We start from the raw sequence: 19,135 nt of genomic DNA on the forward strand, positions 1-19,135 counted from the left end.
GGGCAAATGGTACGGTCACGTGGTGCTACTGAAACATTTCAAATGACATGTCAGGTTGCTAACGTAGCTAGTGAGTTAGCTTAGCCGGCTAACCAAATGATGTGGCTAGAGGAAATTAGAACAGTTACATGCCCTGGATGAATTTAATGATATGTAGTTCCAATAGATGTAGGGAAGTAAACCAACTATGTCGGATATCCCACGGCGTGGATTTAGAGGAGAACAAGGTAAATTAGCTTCTGCCTGTGAAAGCCAGCTAAACCAGGCTAGCCAATAACAAACCAACATTAGCCAGCTGGCTTTCGTGTCAGCGTGTAGCATCAGGACCAGTTGCTATACTTGTTAGTCAAGCAAGTAGTTATTTATTTGCCCCCCCCCCCAAAAAAAACCCCGTTGTGATACACATTCATGTAGTCTGTCAACTATCATTGGCGTTATGTTCATTTTACGAGCTAACATCGGGGGACAGGCCAATCAGTCAAGTTAATCAGTGGGTTGAGATTTGTGCAGCAAAATAAGATAGCTTAGCATAGGCGTTAGCTGGAAAATGATTTGCTTGCCATTCAACTGCCAAACATCGAGTTGAGCTTGACTCTCACACTTATCAGAAAAAAAATCAGAAAGATGTCATCTCTGACAGCGTTGCCGACACATTTTGGTTGAAACTAATGCGACACACTTAAATTTCTCTTAATGTTACGTTCTTTATGTTGGATAGTGACACTCAACCCAGGGCTCTCAAAACCCGACGTTAAAACCGCGATGGAGACCAGGTGGGTCAATTTAATGTAATTAGTCCTCTGTTTTTGGTGGATTTGCCAAATTTGTTTGTTACTGAGTTAATCAACAGTAATTAACGTTAATGCATAGACCGTTAGCCTAGCTTATAATTGTCAACAGTAATGAATATTTAACGACTATTCACCAGACGTTCTGTTTTTATCGTTTCTTTATGCATGCTCAATAATCCAGGTAAGAAATTCACAGAGTTGAATCAGTTCATCTGGACACAACGTTTATTAGAGAGAAATGTTTCATCACTCATCTAAGTGACCTCTTCAGTCTCAAGTGACTGCAGGTATCCCCACCCTTATAAACAACACAGTGGCATAATGACCGAAAACAACAACCTGTCTGTGAATGCTCTCATTCATCCAGGTCATGGTTATCCAATTCCTTTGGAAAAACAACAACCAGTTTCATATGCAAATTGCTGTGACCATTAGCTAGCGTTTCAATGGCAATGTGTACAAGTCACAGAGGATTTGGAAATGGTTGCAATCACAGCATTGTAAAGATGGTGACAGATATACTCTTGTGGTGGGAGTTTTGGAACAGTTGAGCCACATACTTTCCAAACACAGCGTCTCAGTTGCTTTCAAACCCCAAAACATGCTGCGCCAGAAATTGGTCCACCCCAAGGATCGGGTCCCCCGGCACAAACAGAGCAATATATTGTACACTATTAAGTGCCGGGAGGATTGCCATGAATTGTACATCGGGGAAACCAAACAGATGCTGGCCAAGAGGATGACACAACCCAGAAAAGCTAATGCGTCAGGCCAGGATTCTGCAGTCTACACCCATCTACAGGCCAGTGGCCACTCTTTCAAGGATGAGGATGTGCACATCCTTGATAGGGAGGAATACTGGTTTGAACGGGTAGTCAAAGATGCCATCTATGTGAAGAGGGAATGACCATCACTGAACTGAGGGTGGTGGGGGTGGTGGTGGTGGGGGGGGGGTTGCTAAGCGTACATCTTTTGCCATCTTACAGTCCAGAGGTGAGTCCGTATGTGGCAGGAGTTTTTGAACAGTTGAGACGTGTATTTCCAAACACCACCTCTCAGTTGCTTTCAAACCCCAAAACATGCTGCGCCAGAAATTGGTCCACCCCGAAGATTGGGTCCCTCAGCACAAACAGCAATAAAGTGTATGCTGTCAAGTTCCGGAATGATTGCCATGAATTGTACACTGGGGAAACCAAACAGACGCTGGCCAAGAGGATGGCACAACACGGAATAGCTAACACATCAGGCCAGGACTCCGCTTCACACCCATCTACAGGCCAGTAGCCACTCTTTCAAGGATGAGGATGTGCACATCCTTGATAGGGAGGAACACTGGTTTGAACAGGGAGTCAAAGAGGCCATCTATGTGAAGAGAAAACGACCATCCCTGAACGGGGGGGGGGGGGGGGGTAAGAGTACATCTGCTGCCATCTTACAATGCTGTGATTGCAACTATTCACCAATTCTCTGTGAATAGTACACATTGCCATTGAAACTCTGGTTAATAGTCACGGCAATTTGCATATGAACCTGATCGTTGTTTTCTGTAGTTATTCCACTGTATTGTTCATAAGGGTTGGCGATACCTGAAGTCAGTTGAGACCGAAGAGATCACTTAGATGAGTGATGAAACATTTCATTCTCAATAAATGTTATATCTAGATGAACCGATTCAACTTTCTGTGTATTTTTATCATTATCACTAATCTCATTGGCTGTTGCATGTAATTTCGATTGCATTTGAAATGCTAATTGTAATGGTGTGGATGCACAAACATGCAGCTCACCAAGTTGTGTGAAAAAATGTCATGTGTAACATTGGCCTAAGTGTGAAAATGGTCCTGAGTGTTGAAATAGTTCATTCGGTTCTTTTGCCTACAGCTAATAGAGATATCGGAGAAAGCACATGGTGTGGAGACAACCATCTCATGGGAACATATTTATTAGCGGAAGCAGAATACCAACTCCCACTCATATTTTCTAACACTGTAGTTTCCCAATGGACATAAACATGATTTAATGCAGAGGGATTGAGGCAGTTTTTTTGAGGCAGCAATTTTTTTTTTCATTTTATTATTCTTTTATGCAAGTAGGTGGCATATATCATTAAGAACACATTCTTTTTCACCAGCTTATTACAGTCAAATGGGTGAATTGATTAGATGGAGTCCTCCTAGCAGAGTTAGAGACAGCTCAGCCACTGCTGTAGGATGTTTGTGTGCGGTATCGGTTTGGGAGAAGCAGGCCAGTATGTTACAGTGTAAAAGAAGGCCAACTTTACAACTTGAATAATACATACTGTACACTCAAAAGGAGCATTGGGAGTCAACTGGTTTTGCGTTGAGGCCTAGTTGTAAGTTGGAGCTTATCCATGAATTTTCAACAGATGCCTTTAAAAAAGTAAATATAGAAATCAATTTTCTCATGGCAAAAAATCAAAATGACAAAACATACTAGCCAAAATATTCTGTGCTCATACACATGTAAATCAGTGTTATTAAATCTTACAGGCTAGATATCGAAAAAGGCCTAGATATTGATTGTTGGGATGAGAGCGCCACACTAAATAGCTCTAATATTAATTAGCTATTGATGTGTATGTTTTTTTTCTTGGTTCTACATATTTTCTATTTTCTTTAGCTTAGAAAAACAAGAAGTATATCTTTGAATGTAAAGAGATTTATACTGTTAAAAGGTTTTTTTTACTGTTAAAAGGTGATGCTGATTAGTAGAGGATGAAATGACAGGGAACTAAAAGTAAAGTGTTTTTTTCTCACACAAGTACACAAATGCATACTGCAAGTTATTTGTTGGTTGTTCTTTAATTCCAAAATGATGGCAATTGATGCACACATGATTAAACAGTTGGTAATGGATTGTAAAAATAGCATGTAGCTTTAAACTTGCAGTTTCACTCAAGCAGTAGCAGTCATTACAGTGGTGGTAAGGTCCATTATCACTGTAGGTGCAATGTGAGATACATTTGGTTCCCAGGATTAAACGTACACCCTGGGTGCATTGGATGACACTTTACCGATGTGGACAATTTGACTCAAATGTGTAAGTCAAGAAGTCCCGCTTTAAACTAGCACAATAGAAGGTGGATGGATACTGTGGTCACATTAATAATTAATGCCTCCCCCGCCAAAAAGGCCAGGATTTAATCTCTGAAATGTGGTTTAAGATATTCTTGCTAATTGCACTTCACAAAATAGTTTTGTAGATTCCAGGCCCAGCATAAATTAGCTTTAGCTTTTAGCTTAAAATGTCCCAAAATAGGATAATGGCTTTTCAGCAAAACAATACAAAGTCTTGACAACAAAAACACAGAAATGTTAAAACGCTACAAATAAATGCTAAAAAGCTGTGCTACTTCTTAATGGATATGAACATGTTATTTGTATGTCAGCAGCAGGTAATAAAATCCACACAGTAAATAGTAGAATGAGACACATGTCAGTTGGACAAGATGAAATTTGTAGCATCATCAATATAATTCTGAAATCATTATCAATGCCATATTTGATGAGGTTACAGCAACACAGTTGAGGTTATTGTAATGTGACCTGGACTGGTGATCTCCAAGCCACTGTGGTTTGTAACTTGGCACCTTGACCTTAGATTGGCTCCCACTGTTCTCCTCAGGCCACACCCACTTGATCCCAGAGGTGCAGTGGTCAGACTGACACATGAGCTTGTGACATGGAGGCTCAGTTTGCACATTTCTCTCCCTTGGGGTGCCTTGCCAGGCAACGGTGTTCCCGCTTCTCACCGCTCATTTGTGTGCACCCTTTGACTACGTGCTTTATCAGCAGTGTCTTACCTTGTGCTTGCTTGTGGTTTTTGCTTGCCTTTCATATAATGTTTATTCACACCTTTCAGTCCCTGCCATGGCAGCTGGTGTCAGCCTACTGAATGATCTGCCTCACTCCAGCAGTGGTGCCTGCGGTGAAGAGATCAACACAGACATGGAGGCAGGTAGGTGAATATTTACACAGAAACTGCACTACCATTTTTTTCTAATAGATGGAATATTTTTTTGAGGTTAATTTTGGCCATTGTGATAACACAATCCTCTAACAACTGTGTGAAAGGGATGTGGGTTTTATACTCTGCATTTACCAAACCAAAGAGTAGCAACCTGTGCTTAACGTGTTGTTGTTACTGAACAATGGAAAATCCCATTTTGAATAAGGTCAGCAGCTTTGAGGAATGAGTCTTAATTTGCACTGGGGTATCATCTGTAAAACGTGCGGTTGATGAGTGCTCCCTGCTAGAAATGTAATAAACCTGTCATCTAATGGTTAACTGTGGTCAATTTCAGTATGATTTATAGGTGTGGAAACAGTATATGGGATCATAATTGCCTATTTTTTTTAGTTTTAAAGTACCTACAGTTGGAAACCTACTAAAAAATTTTCCAAAGAAAATTCATAAGGTTGGCTATATGTTGATAAAAGACTTCAAAAATCAGATATCGAAAAACTAAAGATGTGAGACATCTGTAATAAACTGTTTTTTTTTTTTAGCTCTTCATCACAGCACTCAGTTGCCATTTCCTTAATAGTTTCTTTTATCATGTCATTTTGATATGATTATGGACATTATACCTAAATGTTATAGTATTATTATCAGAAAAGAATGGTCCTTCTCTGTACTTTGGGCTTTATCTCCTTTTAACTTGCTCACAAGTGGAAAACAACTTATTTCTGGTAGTTGTCTGTGCAGTATTTAAGATATTTGTTGATTGTTCTGTAGTGACTTGACATTCACTCTAAAGCTAGTGCTTCTCTGCCCTATGGTCCTGCAACTCACTCTTATTCAATGTTAGATACACATTTAGACAGACTTTCTGCTCTTTCCACACCAAGCCTCGATGAGCCAGCAGTATTAGTTCTCCTTATGGCTTTCTTTTTTTGTCCCTTAGGTAAGGTGGAATATTTTGCCCATAGGTAATCTAATAATTTTACAGTTAAATAGTGCTATTTCTCTGCAGTTGAATGGGCCTAATATTTAGGTAAAAACTGACAAAGATAACTCAAATGACAATTTCATTATAACTGTAGAAAAGTCATTAAATATAATAACCATATTAGAAACAAATGAACCTATTAAGAAACATGCACAATTTGAGTCATTTGTTTTGTTTAAATTAGTACCCTTCAGTGAACTCTGCTGTTATTCACCAGTTGTATTATGCTCGAGGAAAGCCAAAATACTACACATATCGCCTTTAAATGTCACGTCATTATATCCCTTGGGTTATGTAAACCACTCAGCTTTTGTTGATTTATAGGAATAGCAGCAAATTGGGTGTAATTGGATAGTCACCCTATGGAGGCTGTGTTAATTCAACTGAATGAATGGCCTTAAGTCAAAATGGTGATTTTTTCCTAATGAGCTGATCATCTGTGTGCATGTGTACAACATTCGCCCCCATCTGCCTCCTACTAAGGACTTTTGAGGTGGTTGTCATGGATACATTTCAAATGCTGCTGATGAACTGATAGATTGCATTGGCCTCTTGTGCCAATGGGCAATTGTTCTCTGATGATTCACTGTGGGCAGCCTCTGTCAGTACACAGAGCTCTACGGATAGAGCTGGAACATAGCCTGGACTGTGAGATGCAGCATGGGGGCTATAGCTCCCGAGCTTTGGAAATCATGGATGACATCTGGAGGCAGGACCGCAGGCACTCGGCCTCTGACATCCTACTGAAATTCTTACAGCGCAGACGGAGTTCTGCTGTGGAGCTCCTCTCCTCCTCTCAGAGAGTGATGGTGGCTGTCAGTATAACCCAGGCCCAGGCTGCTTCCGAATGCAGAACCAGTAGATGTAATGACAACCTCTTCAGAGCTGCTTCAGCGATTGCTTGTACCACTGATGAATCAACTGTCATTGTGGTTGTGTTGTGTTGCTAATCAAGGGAAATATTGCTTTTTCAAAAGGGAAAGCGACGACTTAGGTGCAAAATTTTGGGAAGTTTGAGCAAAGCTGTAATGAATATTTTCCTATTTGTTTATTCTCTCAGCCAACACCAGGGTTCCCACAGCTAAGTACACCAAGATGGGGGAGACGCTAAGGCATGTCATCCCTGGTCATATGCAGTGCTCCATGGCGTGTGGAGGGAAAGCCTGTAAGTACGAGAACCCCTCTCGCTGGAGTGATGAGGAGCAAGCCATCAAGGGACTCTACTCGTCCTGGTAAGATGCAGGTTCTTACAACAAACCTTTTACGACAGTCCTTTTGTGCTCTGTTAAGTGTGCAGGATATCTTTCCCCTTTTGTGCTATACTAAGAATTCACATGACACGCTCCCCATCAATGAATACATAAAACAATCAATACAGAGTACTGCCCTTTCCTTTCTGCTGTTATCATTTGTATATTGGCTAATATATGTGGTATGCCATGAGTTTTTTGCTTTGTTTTATGGTCAAAGACTTAGGGTGCTTTCACACCTGGCTTGTTTTGAGCAGTTGTTTCGAAACCGGGAGCATTTCCCCCCAAATATAAGTTCCTTTGGGCATATGTAAATAATTGCATAAATAATAGCAATTGGCTGCAGGACAAAACAAGTGGGCCAAGGTCGCCAAGAAAGGGTGGTCTCAGCTCGCTTCCAATCGAACCCTGGAGCAGTTTGTTTGCAGTAAGAACGCAATCCGACCTAACGGACCAAAACAAGCTTGCCTGATGCGTCTTCAGAAGAGAAATTGTTGGGTGATTATGTATGTTACTATATTTATCCCGGGTAGATGAAGCTCGTTAGCCTTGTCAGGCAGTTCATCTAGGAGAAGGAAAACTTTGATTTAAAACCTCCGCTGCCTTGCATGTATACTCGTCTACGGGAAAGGCTTCAGGAAGAAACCCTGAGGAAAAATCTGTATCCGTCTCCATTGCCAGTCGTCTCGCTAGTCTTGCCACTGGTAGTAGGTGGTCTTGGACGAGAGAGTGGGGTTGGTGATGTGCAACTCTTCCTCACTTTAATCACTGTGCAAGTCATCAGTCATCCATCCCAGGATGACTAGGTGGTCCTTGTCGCTGCGACGGACGAATAACATGTCACTGTATGCATTATTTAAACCATGCCATCTCCTACTGAAGTGTCTGGAAGCAGCTCGTCTTCGTACGAAATGCATCAACACATTATTTTCAAGACGAAGTCTAGATTCACATTCAAAGTGACTGTGATACTTGTACTGATATTTTCGATGCTTTGTTTCCGTGTTTTTCTATTCAGAAGATAGTGATGAAATTCCTGCACGAAAATTCTGACCAATGAGGGAAGTTTGCTCAAGCATGGTGTTTGTGTAACAATTTTGGTCTGTCTTTAAATATTGCCTTGTGAAAACAAACTGAACTAGGTTGCGAGTGCAACATTATAACAAATCAGTCCCTGATTCAGAACAAAACAGACTATAGATGTGAAAGTGCCCTTAGAGTTTGTTGCCTAACCCAACTATTAAATCTTTTTTTTTTTTTTGGTTACTACCGGGCAAACTTCTTCCACCCTATTGGTATTTTCAGTGTGTTACTGATGATTACCAAAATGAGGATGAATACCTTAATAGGCGCGCTTTTAGTAGTGCATTTATTAAAGAAATTGCATATACATGTATATTGTGGGAGACATGAATGCTGATATCTCAGATAATAATTCTTATTTGGTCAACACCTAATCCAATTTTGTCAAGATTACAAGTTGGTTCTTTCTAGTGAAGTGCTGCTGCCAGTAGGTAGCTACACATATACCAGTGAAGCATGGCATACAACATCCTGGCTGGATCACTGTATATGTATAGCCGATGCTAATGAATGTTTAGAGAAAGTGGAGATCTTGTATGGTCTGGCCACAACAAATCACATACCTGTGTATATGATATTAAATGTGGAGAGTCTACCTGAGTTGACCAGTTATGATAACCATGAACAAAGTGTAAAAGTAGATGGTCTAGGCTTACAGAAGATGACTTAAAGCATTATAATTCACTGACTGATAAGAGCCTAAGTAATATAGATATACCATTTGATGCTATTCTGTGTGGCAGCATTCACTGTAAGAACCAAAACCACAAGCGTGATCTATATATAATGTATGATAAAATTGTGAATTGTCTAAATAATGGCAGTAAATCATTCTACCAAAAAAGGGCTAAACAACAAAATGTTAGGCCAGGGTGGCATGGATATGTAGCTGAACTACATGTAGAGGCCAATGAAGCTTTTAGAAACTGGGTCTTAAGCGGTTCAGATAATGGATGGATGGATGGATGGGTCTTATCAGGACAAGCTAGGCATGGCTCAGAGTGTGAACACAAGAAACAGGATAACGCTAGACTTAAATATGCTGTATGTTTTATTAAAAGAAATGAGCAGGCCATGAGGGCAAACCCCATGATCAAAAAGCTTCAGCAGAATAATGTCTATGACTTCTGGAAGGAAGTTAAGTTTATTAATAATAGTAGGATGCCCTTGCCATCCAGCATTGATGGGATTACGGGGCCTGAAAATATTGCTGAATTGTGGAGAAAACACTATAGAGACATTTTTAATTGTGTAAAGAGTGATGGATTTATTGTTGGTGATGTCTCTAACAATGATGATGTGGTTATTAGACCCGATGAAGTGTGCTATGCCATTGAGAAATTGTCAGTGAACAAAGCATGTGGCCTTGACCAAATAACAGCAGAACATCTGAAGTATGCTAACCACAGAATCTCTTACTTGCTATGTGTTTTTTCTGGATTGTTAATGCATGGCATCCTACCTGACTCTATGTTGTCTGTCTTACTAGTGCCAGTAATCAAAGACAAAACTGTTAAAATATCCAGCATAGGAAATTATAGGCCAATTGCTCTGACTAGCATACTTTCCAGAGTATTAGAACAAATTCTCTTGGATGGGCTTCAAGAATATATATCAACTACTGACAATCAATTTTGTTTTAAAAATAAACACAGCACAGATTTGTGCATATATGTACACTGAAAGAAGACATAACACTACAGTATTTATGTGTTTTCTGGATGCATCAAAAGCTTTTGACTGAGTTAATCATGGTAAATTGTTTATTAAATTACAAGAGCAAGGGGTCCCCTCTTATTTGATAAGGATTTTGAATTTCTGGTATTCATATCAAACCATGCAAGTTAGATGGGGTAAGAGTATATCTGCACCCTTCCCAGTGACCAGTGGGGTCCGACAAGGTGGAATACTGTCGCCTGTTCTCTTCAGTGTGTATATGGATGATCTTTCCAAAAAGTTAAAAGAGTGTAAGACTGGCTGTATGGTGGGGGATAGTCTGATTAATCATCTGATGTACGCTGATGACTTAGTTATACTGTCCCCTTATAGTGCTGGCTTACAGCAACTGCTCAGAGTCTGCTCAAGTTATGGTGTTCAGCATGACATTAAATTTAACTCTAAAAAGAGTGTTGTCATGATTGCTAAAACCAAGGCAGATCAGAAGCAAAATTTTCTTTCATTCTTTTTGGCAGACCAAGCACTAAATGTGGTGAACAAAGTAAGATATCTGGGTCACATCACCAGGGATGATTTATGTGATGACGATGATGTGCAGTGCCAGTGTTGCAAACTGTATGCACAAGCCAATATGCTGGCACGCAAATTTCATATGTGTACAGATGATGTTAAAACTGCTCTTTTTAGAGCCTACTGTACTCCACTCTATACTGCCCACTTGTGGTGCGATTATAGCAAAGCAAAAATGAAAAAGCTGAAGGTAGCATATAATGATGCATTCAGAATCTTGCTCAAGCTTCCAAGATGGACAAGTGCAAGTCATATGTTTGTGACTAGTAATGTTCCCACTTTTCATGCTGTGTTGAGGAATTTTATTTACAAATATATCTGTCGATTAATTGATTGTAAGAATGTAATTATAATGCTCTTAACTGAGCCTACACAAAGTGACACAAGGTACTCCTCTTGTTTCTGGAAACACTGGAACAAATGTCTGTATAGCTTTTAATCATCGTGGACTTGTGAACTGCTGTTTTGAGCTATATTTTTGTGTTGTTGTCCTGTGTTGTATTTCTTTGTTGTTGTTATTTTTTTTTAATAATTTTTAATATAGACCTACCAATGTGTCTGAATAAAGTAAAATTTGAATGAATGAATGATTATCCTTTGCTTAATTTTTAATCAACTTGTGTTTTCTTTCACCACAGGATTACAGACAACTTGCTGGCTATGGCAAGGCCTTCTACTGATATAATAGATAAATATAATATAATTGAGCAATTTCAAAGGTACAGTATTATCTTTTTTCTCACTAAATTTGAATATGAAGTCTTGTTTAAGTGAGGCTAATTGAAAAATATGGTTAGCCTTTTGGAAGCTCTCACCCATCTAAATAGTTGGCTGATGTAGCCCTCACCCGTTATTATTATTCTAGCTGATTACAGGATTCAAACATGCTGCAGGGCATCCAATAAGAGACAGAGATGGTGTTGAAGTTCAGAACTTTATAGTCGAGCTTCTTCACCTAATACAGTACTTCTACACACACCCACTAGTAGTTTCCAGAGTTTAATAATGTGGTTCTGAAATAAAAATAATGAACATCGTGGAATATCATATACACACACAGAAATGCATACATATACCTATGAATATGAATATAATCACAGATCCCCCCCCATATATGCATATCTAAATTAAGGCACTGTTAACACAAAAGAGAGAATGTACAAAATAGGGAATCTCAATCTCCCTGGTATCAAATATCAACTGTGCATGCGCAGATGCATTGCGGTAGAAACGTTTGGAAGATGCCACACAATATTAATAAACAGTGTAACATGCTACAGTAATTTCACAGGAACAAAACAGTACTAGTAAACAAACACTTCACTTAATAGAACATATGCACAGCAACTACCAGTCGCATTTACGCATAACGTTTGCAGTCAAACTGGTATGCATACGATTAACATTACAGGTTTTAATAGAGCTAACATCAACAGCAAGCTAACAACGAATCCCGTATTCCACACAACGTACAGCTGCAGTTACATTACGCACAAATGACAAGAATTCTTGCCATTTGTGCGTAATGTGTGTTGTGTGTGCAAAAACACAACACTTTGGGATATTTCTAGCACCTGAACAAATAATGTCTCCTGTTTTCTTATGGTAGGGATGAGAAGTTACAGAAGTAGGTGTGTACCAACTGCTAAGTGTACAGTAACGTGAGTAGATAACCATGGTAGTTGATTGACAGCTGTGGTAAGTAATAGGAAACTGATTAATGTAAATGAAAAATAGAATGAGGAAAGTTGGCCTTTTTTAACACTAATGTTTATGCATACTAACATTTTAATAAGTGATGAAATGAATTAGATTTACAGCCAGATGCAATGTTCCCAGCTGTAGGTGCAGAGGAGGTCCATGTTCAGTGAACACATTTAACTTTGTTTTGTCAATCAGGTTTTCCTTACCCTATCACAGCCATTTTGTCATTCTCAGGTGTGGATTGAGGACTGTAATTAACCTGCAGCGCCCTGGGGAGCATGCTAGCTGTGGCAACTCACTGGAGCCAGAAAGTGGTTTTACATACCGACCTGAAATCTTCATGGAAGCAGGCAGTGAGTTCTCCAACCAGCATCACCAGGACATGGTCAGATGGTCAGACTGACCTGAAGTTGCTTAACATATCAGAACTGGGATTTTTAGGTTTTTATGTTTAAATCAGAAATTATCAGAGGTTGACTGTACACATGCTAAAATCAACAATGTTCAAAGCTAATGTCCCTCTAAGAATTTGAAGTGTGTTTAAAATCCACAATAGTAATAACAAACGGGCTAGCCAAAGGGAATGATAGTCTGCAATATGGCCTCATTTAAAAAAAACACTGTATTCTGGCACTGATGGAGCCTCGAGGAACTTTTTTTTTTTTTTTTTCCCTGTTTCATACCAAGGGATAGCACACTATTGAACTCTTCAGAGGTTAGCAATCTTAATTCCTGTCTCTAATAAACTCTCTGGAGATCCTTGCCTTTGCCACGTACAAAAGCTGTACTTTGAATGCTGTTTACCTCGACTTCATTTGACACTCAACAGTAAGTCTACAGTGTAAACACTGGCTTCTCATGCAGCCCAAGATATTCAGTGGACTGAATGCACCGTTTTTCTTGGTTCAGTCAAAGCATTCCTGCTCTTTTTTATTTTTATTTTATCAAGGAACTGTGTAGTTTATTGGTATTCAGTTGTGTGCTTTTTATATCGCGGTGTTGAGTTCAACTCAGGAATCGGGAACAGTTTGTCATTTAATTTCAAGTACACAAGTACATGAAATTAAATAAAATATAATTGCCCACAGCAGTGCAAAACAAAGACAAAAACACATGTCCGAAAATTACAAGAACACATATATCAAACTAAAAAAAAAAAAAAATCACTGTCCAAGCCAACGAACGCAGGATGACTGTCAGAACTGCTGGTCTGCATGGGCTAGCAGTTAGCTTAGCCTGCCTTGCTTCCGCATCCTGTCAGACCGCCCTCGAAGTTTCCATCTCTGGCTCAGCTCCAGCAAGGCCATGGTCCCTGGGCTCACCGGATGCAGCAGACCAGGCACCCCCAGCCAATCCAGTGCCAGCTTCCCCAGCCAGACACCTCCGTGCACTCTACACAACGACACTAAAACACAGTCAACACTAGGCGAGGCCGTCGCCAGACTGCCCTCGGTGTTATCGGAACGGCTGGTCTGCATGGGCTAGCAGTTAGCTTAGCCTGCCTCGCTTCTGCGTCCTGTCAGACCATCCTCAGTGTTTCCTCTTTGGGGACAGCTCCGGGCAGGGCCGTGGTCCCTGGGCCCATAGGGCACAGCAGAACAAGCTCTCCCAGCTGATCCAGCGCCAGCTCTCCCAGCCATCAAACGAAGACAAAACAAACTTAGACGCAGATGTGGACACAGACAGTGCATGGACGGTAGTGGATGAGGCCGCTGCAAATGTAAGATTGCGCCGCCATCTTGCCACACGATACTGGTTGAGGCCATTGCAAACGTGAATTCGCGCTGCCATCTTCCCACACTGGAAGCGGAAGCAGAACGCAACATTGCATCAGCTGATTTTGGTTATTAGTCATCACCTGTCTGTTTGAAGGAATGCTTATTAGTGAAGTTAGTTGGTGTACCACTGAACTGTCATGAAAACCTGAATGCACACAGCTCTTTGTGGTACATGATTGAGTACCACAAGTGTATTAAGATGTTGAATACCTCTCAATACATACTATTGACTCTGATTTTCACATCTCCCTCTCTCTCTCTCTCTCTCTCTCTCTCTCTCTCTCTCTCTCTCTCTCTCTCTCTCTCTCTCTCTCTCTCTCTCTCTCTCTCTCTCTATATATATATATATATATGTATATATATATGTGTGTGTGTGTGTGTGTATATATATATATATATATATATATATATAAATTTTCAGTCTACTTCTATAACTTTGGATGGAAGGACTATGGTGTGGCATCACTAACGACGATCCTTGACATGGTGAAAGTTATGTCCTTTGCCATCCAAGAGGGCAAAATGGCTGTCCACTGCCATGCTGGTCTTGGAAGAACAGGTTTGTTACCTCAGTGCTTATAACTGTTTTAAAACACTCAGTGTACCATTGGTATTTTAAAAATAACAAAAATCCTTTTTTTATTTTTTTTATTTTTTTCTTTGCAGGTGTGTTGTTGGCTTGTTACTTGGTCTTCACATCTCGGATGAGTGCCGATCAAGCTATTCTGTTTGTGCGAGCCAAGAGACCCAACTCTATCCAGACCAGGGGCCAGCTGCTGTGTGTCAGGGAGTTTGCACAGTTCCTGGTTCCACTTAGAAATGTGTTCTCTTGTACCGATCCCAAAGCCAATGCAGTCACCTTATCCCAGTACCTCACCCGTCAGCGCCACCTGCTGCATGGCTATGAGGCACGGCAGATGAAGAATGTGCCAAAGATTGTTCAGCTTGTATGCAGGCTCCTCCTGGACATCGTAGCCAACCAACAGGTGGTTGTCAAGGAGGAGCTGCTTGAAATCCCAGATCTCACAGCAGAGGTAGAAAAGACCGTGTCCCAACAAGCCTTGCAGCAACTGGGGAGGGAGATTAGAGGAAAGGGTATCCCTGTACCGTCATTTCATTCATTTTGTCATCGAACCTCACCCATACTTCAGCTGCATGATCAACCTCTTGCCAGTGACAACGAATTGGACCCATTCTGGATGCACCAGAATGTGGAAAGCCCAACAAATTCTCTTCTCTCTGGCAAAAGGAATCTCAGTTACAGTGATTCTGCCTTGCATAGACTAGGACACAGACAGGACCACTTAGGGAGTCTTCAGAGTAACGAATATCCAGTTAACAGGCTGATCAAACATGCCCTTTCACAGACGATTCTCACAGTCTCTAACTATCCAAGATTTCATCCCATCCTTCCTCATGATATTATGAGCATTATTCAGGACCCTCTCATCACAACTAGTAGCCCAGATGGTATGCAGAAAATTGAAGCAAACCAAGATGCCAGAGCCCCTTTTTTAGAAAACCGATTAGATAGGGGTCATCATAGTCTGTCCTTAGGCTTCTTAGAGTGTGGAGGAAAACCCTGTTGTAATGCCCAGCTTCATGCCTTATCAACAAATACAACCTCGGTAGCCAGCGAGAAGCATCCAGAAAAAGATTTTTCAATGGTGAGAAGTGCAGACAAAGGAGAAAAAACACAAGTGATTGCCAATGTTCCCTATATTGCCCTCCAATCAGAGACTTCCATAGAGGCCAGGCGCCTACTGGTGGCCAAAGCACTGGCCATGGACCTGACTGACAAGGATCTAAGTGTCAAAGTCTCAATGTGGCAGGTAGGAAACTTTATAGCGAGGGGAGTACATTTGTCATGTAACACAATGCAAAAATGTCCTCAGCATGGGTAAAGTTTGCTGGTACCACACTGGAATTTTGGTATATGTGGGAAATTGTCTTTGTTATGAGTGGATGTCTGTACAGATATTCAAACTTTTTAATTGATTCCAAATGACTGTAGGTGGTAGGTCTGCATCTGTTCTCTCCTGTGGCAGATGTATCAAAGTTCCTTATTCTGTTTTATGGAGAAAAATCTTTTTTTGTGAAGGATTCTTAGAAAGCCGAAATGCAAACAATGTACGTCATAGCTCTGTATAAATTAGCTACTGTGGCATTTTTGGCAGTTTACTGAATACCACACAAAACCGTAATCACAGCTCATTGTTAAAGCCCTCCCTCAAAGCTGTTTTTTTACATGATATATTTTCATTGTCAGAACATGTTTTTTCTGTTCACAGACAGAGCTTAACTCCAGGGAGGGGGCGTGGGAGAGGATGTGCATGGAGAGAGATCCTTTGGTTCTATCATGTTTGATGTGGTCTTGGCTTGAGCAGCTAAGGGACCCTATCATCAGCAGTGAGGATGTCAGAGCCATCAGTGACAAAAACTATGACCCTCAGCATGCTCTTGACTCCTTGGAAAAGGTAGTCACATTTTATTGTTTGTCAATGAAAAATCTGCCAACCCACTGGGTCATTTCAAAGCCTATCATAAGTAAAAATTGTTAAAAAGCATCTCTACACAGTGCTAAACAGCTTTTCTTAAGCCAGATTAGTTTCCACTATAATAGTGTACTTAGTGTCCACTATAATAGTAAAACTTAATCTGTCATTGGTGTTATTTTATTCAGCAACACTCACTTAACATCAGCTATTTGAATAAGTGATAGTGTAGTAAGTAGCAAGGTAGCGAATGCAAATTGTTTAATAAAAATAAAATACAGATTTATCATTCATAACCGAGGAACTTGGGATGCAACCCAGCCAAAATATGCTGAACATATTTATCAATTAAATATGCTGAATATATTTATCATTTGTGATGTGCTATGGGTTATTTGATTAAGTCATTTAGGAATAATGATTTGAGTTTTTTCATTGAAATTCTGATGGAGTTGATTGAACAGAAAGGGGATTTGTTGGCCTAACAAGTTGGTAGAGTCATTAATAAAGTCTACAACACTGCCTTTACTCTCCTATCTCCACAGGGTCACAGGCTCACTTTGCTGTGCATCCTCAACTGCGCTGCCCATCTTTTTGCAATACCTGAAGCAGTAGAGGCCTCTCTTCTTAACCAAACAGTAAAAGTGTTTACTAAGGTGAGTTGTTGAATATACAGTGTGAGATCAAGAAATGTCATTTGTACCTGATTTCAAGGTACTATCTTGCCCAGAAATGTTCTTATCAACAATCTTCCCTGTTAGACAGCACATCCTCGAAAACTGAGAACTGCTGCCGGAGAATCTAGTCAGTCATATAGATTTAGAAAGTCCACATCAAGACCAAACAGTGGCCAAAAATGGAAAAATGCTAGTCAAAACAGATATGATGGGATCTTTGATCATAATTAAGTAATTTTGCTCGTTGTTCTACATAGAAGACTAAAATGGTGGTTTTGAAATGGCAGCAATGTTACTTGTGTTGGTTTGGTCACAAACATAGATTAGAAGACCACAAGTTGAAAACTGATGTTAGAATCTAGTTTCAGATTTCATTTCCATGTGTTTTTTTTTCCTTCCATTTATCACAAGTTGGTCACAAACAGCTGTTTGTTAATGTAAGATTTCAAGCTGTGAAATATGTGAACATCTTCAAACATGTACAGACTGGTCACTGATTTGATTTGTAAATCTATTCCACCTCTCTTTTCTTCCAAGACTGACACTCCCTCAGAGAAAAACCAGGCTTTATTCAAGAATTTGAAAGCAATCCTGACACCAGTTCTTCATGAAATGCGAAAGACGGCTATGGAAGAGAATGAAAACTCCTGACCAGATGCTGAAAGGATCACTATTTAAAGAGTCTCTTCTCTAGTTTTGGGGCATTATTTAAATCAGATTGTTGCATAAGTTACTGCTAAGTTCTGTGGACCTGTTTATTTTATTAAAACGTTTCAGTTGTGATGTTTTAATGTCTAACATTTCCTTTCTTTTGGATGTCTTCGTAGACTTTTTAACAAAGCACTGCCATCTTTTTTGTTATTGTGCCACCTCACAGTTTGAAAAGCATTTTGTTGTCAAAGTGTCCTATTTAGTTGTCATATTTATGGAGAATAAATTACTTTTATTATTATTAGCAAGTCAGAAATAACTTGGGGAAGCTTTACAAAGTGAATGTTTTTCAACTTGAACAGAATTTAGCTAGCTGTCAACTGTTAAAAAGTAATTTAAATGTAATCTTTAAGAGCTTTTACACTGTGGTAATGCTATGTATTATTTATTTATTTTAATATTATCGTTTGATATTAGCAATTTGTACATAATGTATTGCTTAGATGACAAAATGCAAGCTGGCTCTTTTAGATAGGATGTAAGGATTTTATCCTGGAACTAAGTGCAATTGATAGTACTAGTAATGAAATGCACATTTGCTGGCCACAGTGCATATGCTATTTTTAAACAACATGGAGTCCTTATAATACCACTGTGTGCATCAGAAAAGACAAAACTTTAGGCTACACCAATGTACTGTACATAAAACATCAACCTGCCTCCACTCTTGCATTTGCAAAATGCTAACTGCCTCAATTTAAATTGCCTATGTCTATACATACGTACTTTAATAAGCTACTGTCTCTAATGTAAGCCTGTCTTTTTTGTGTTGCTGTCGAGAGGAATTGGTGATCCAGCTCGGCTTGATGTGTCTGCACACAATAATGTAGTTTTAACAACGTTTTACTTCGTGAATGTGGAACACTGACACACAATCCACGTTAGTCAGTTAAAAGAAATCAGGTGTATTGTGGGAGTTTTCAACAAACACTGTTTTACATCATCCCATTTGGCTATTTATTGATGAATTAAACATAATGCAAGATATTTGAATGTCATTCTGGGTTTTGCTTTCTTGTTTTCTGTGAATCAGTTACTGAAAAACTCAAAGAAGCTTTACAGCACCCTCTGGTGATGCTGCAAGATGTCGACATGTACTTCACCATGTGGTCTCTTCACTGACAGATGGCTTCTGTTAAATTGTATTGAGATTAGATTTAAAATAAGGTGATTGCCATTTAAAAACTACTATTTGGTGTTCACATATTTCAAGTTATTGATATTGTAAAGACAGCAAATTTGGGGTCATAGGCTGAAAGTCATAAATCATCATCTTATTGCTGCTATGAATGATTATAGAATAATCTTTTTCATATATTGACTGATGATTGTCAGTTAAATTATTTTTCAAAATGAACAGCCAGGATTTCTGGTTTATTGAGTGACCATTACAATTATATCACGTGTATAAAGAAACCACAAAACGT

The 19,135-nt window shown here is 39.7% G+C and overlaps 1 protein-coding gene across 1 annotated transcript; it reads left to right on the forward strand.

Moving 5' to 3' along the window:
* Positions 1 to 68: 68 nt before the first annotated feature.
* ptpdc1a (protein tyrosine phosphatase domain containing 1a) lies at positions 69 to 18,686 on the forward strand. Its single transcript, XM_056274518.1, has 10 exons — positions 69 to 227; positions 4,674 to 4,769; positions 6,824 to 6,995; positions 10,982 to 11,062; positions 12,282 to 12,400; positions 14,247 to 14,384; positions 14,492 to 15,657; positions 16,117 to 16,302; positions 16,866 to 16,976; positions 17,535 to 18,686. The coding sequence occupies exons 1-10, from the start codon at positions 188 to 190 to the stop codon at positions 17,646 to 17,648; spliced, it is 2,223 nt and encodes a 740-aa protein (XP_056130493.1). The 5' UTR covers positions 69 to 187; the 3' UTR covers positions 17,649 to 18,686.
* Positions 18,687 to 19,135: the final 449 nt, after the last annotated feature.

Source organism: Lampris incognitus, chromosome 2 (genome assembly GCF_029633865.1).
Source record: "Lampris incognitus isolate fLamInc1 chromosome 2, fLamInc1.hap2, whole genome shotgun sequence".
NCBI lineage: Eukaryota > Metazoa > Chordata > Actinopteri > Lampriformes > Lampridae > Lampris > Lampris incognitus.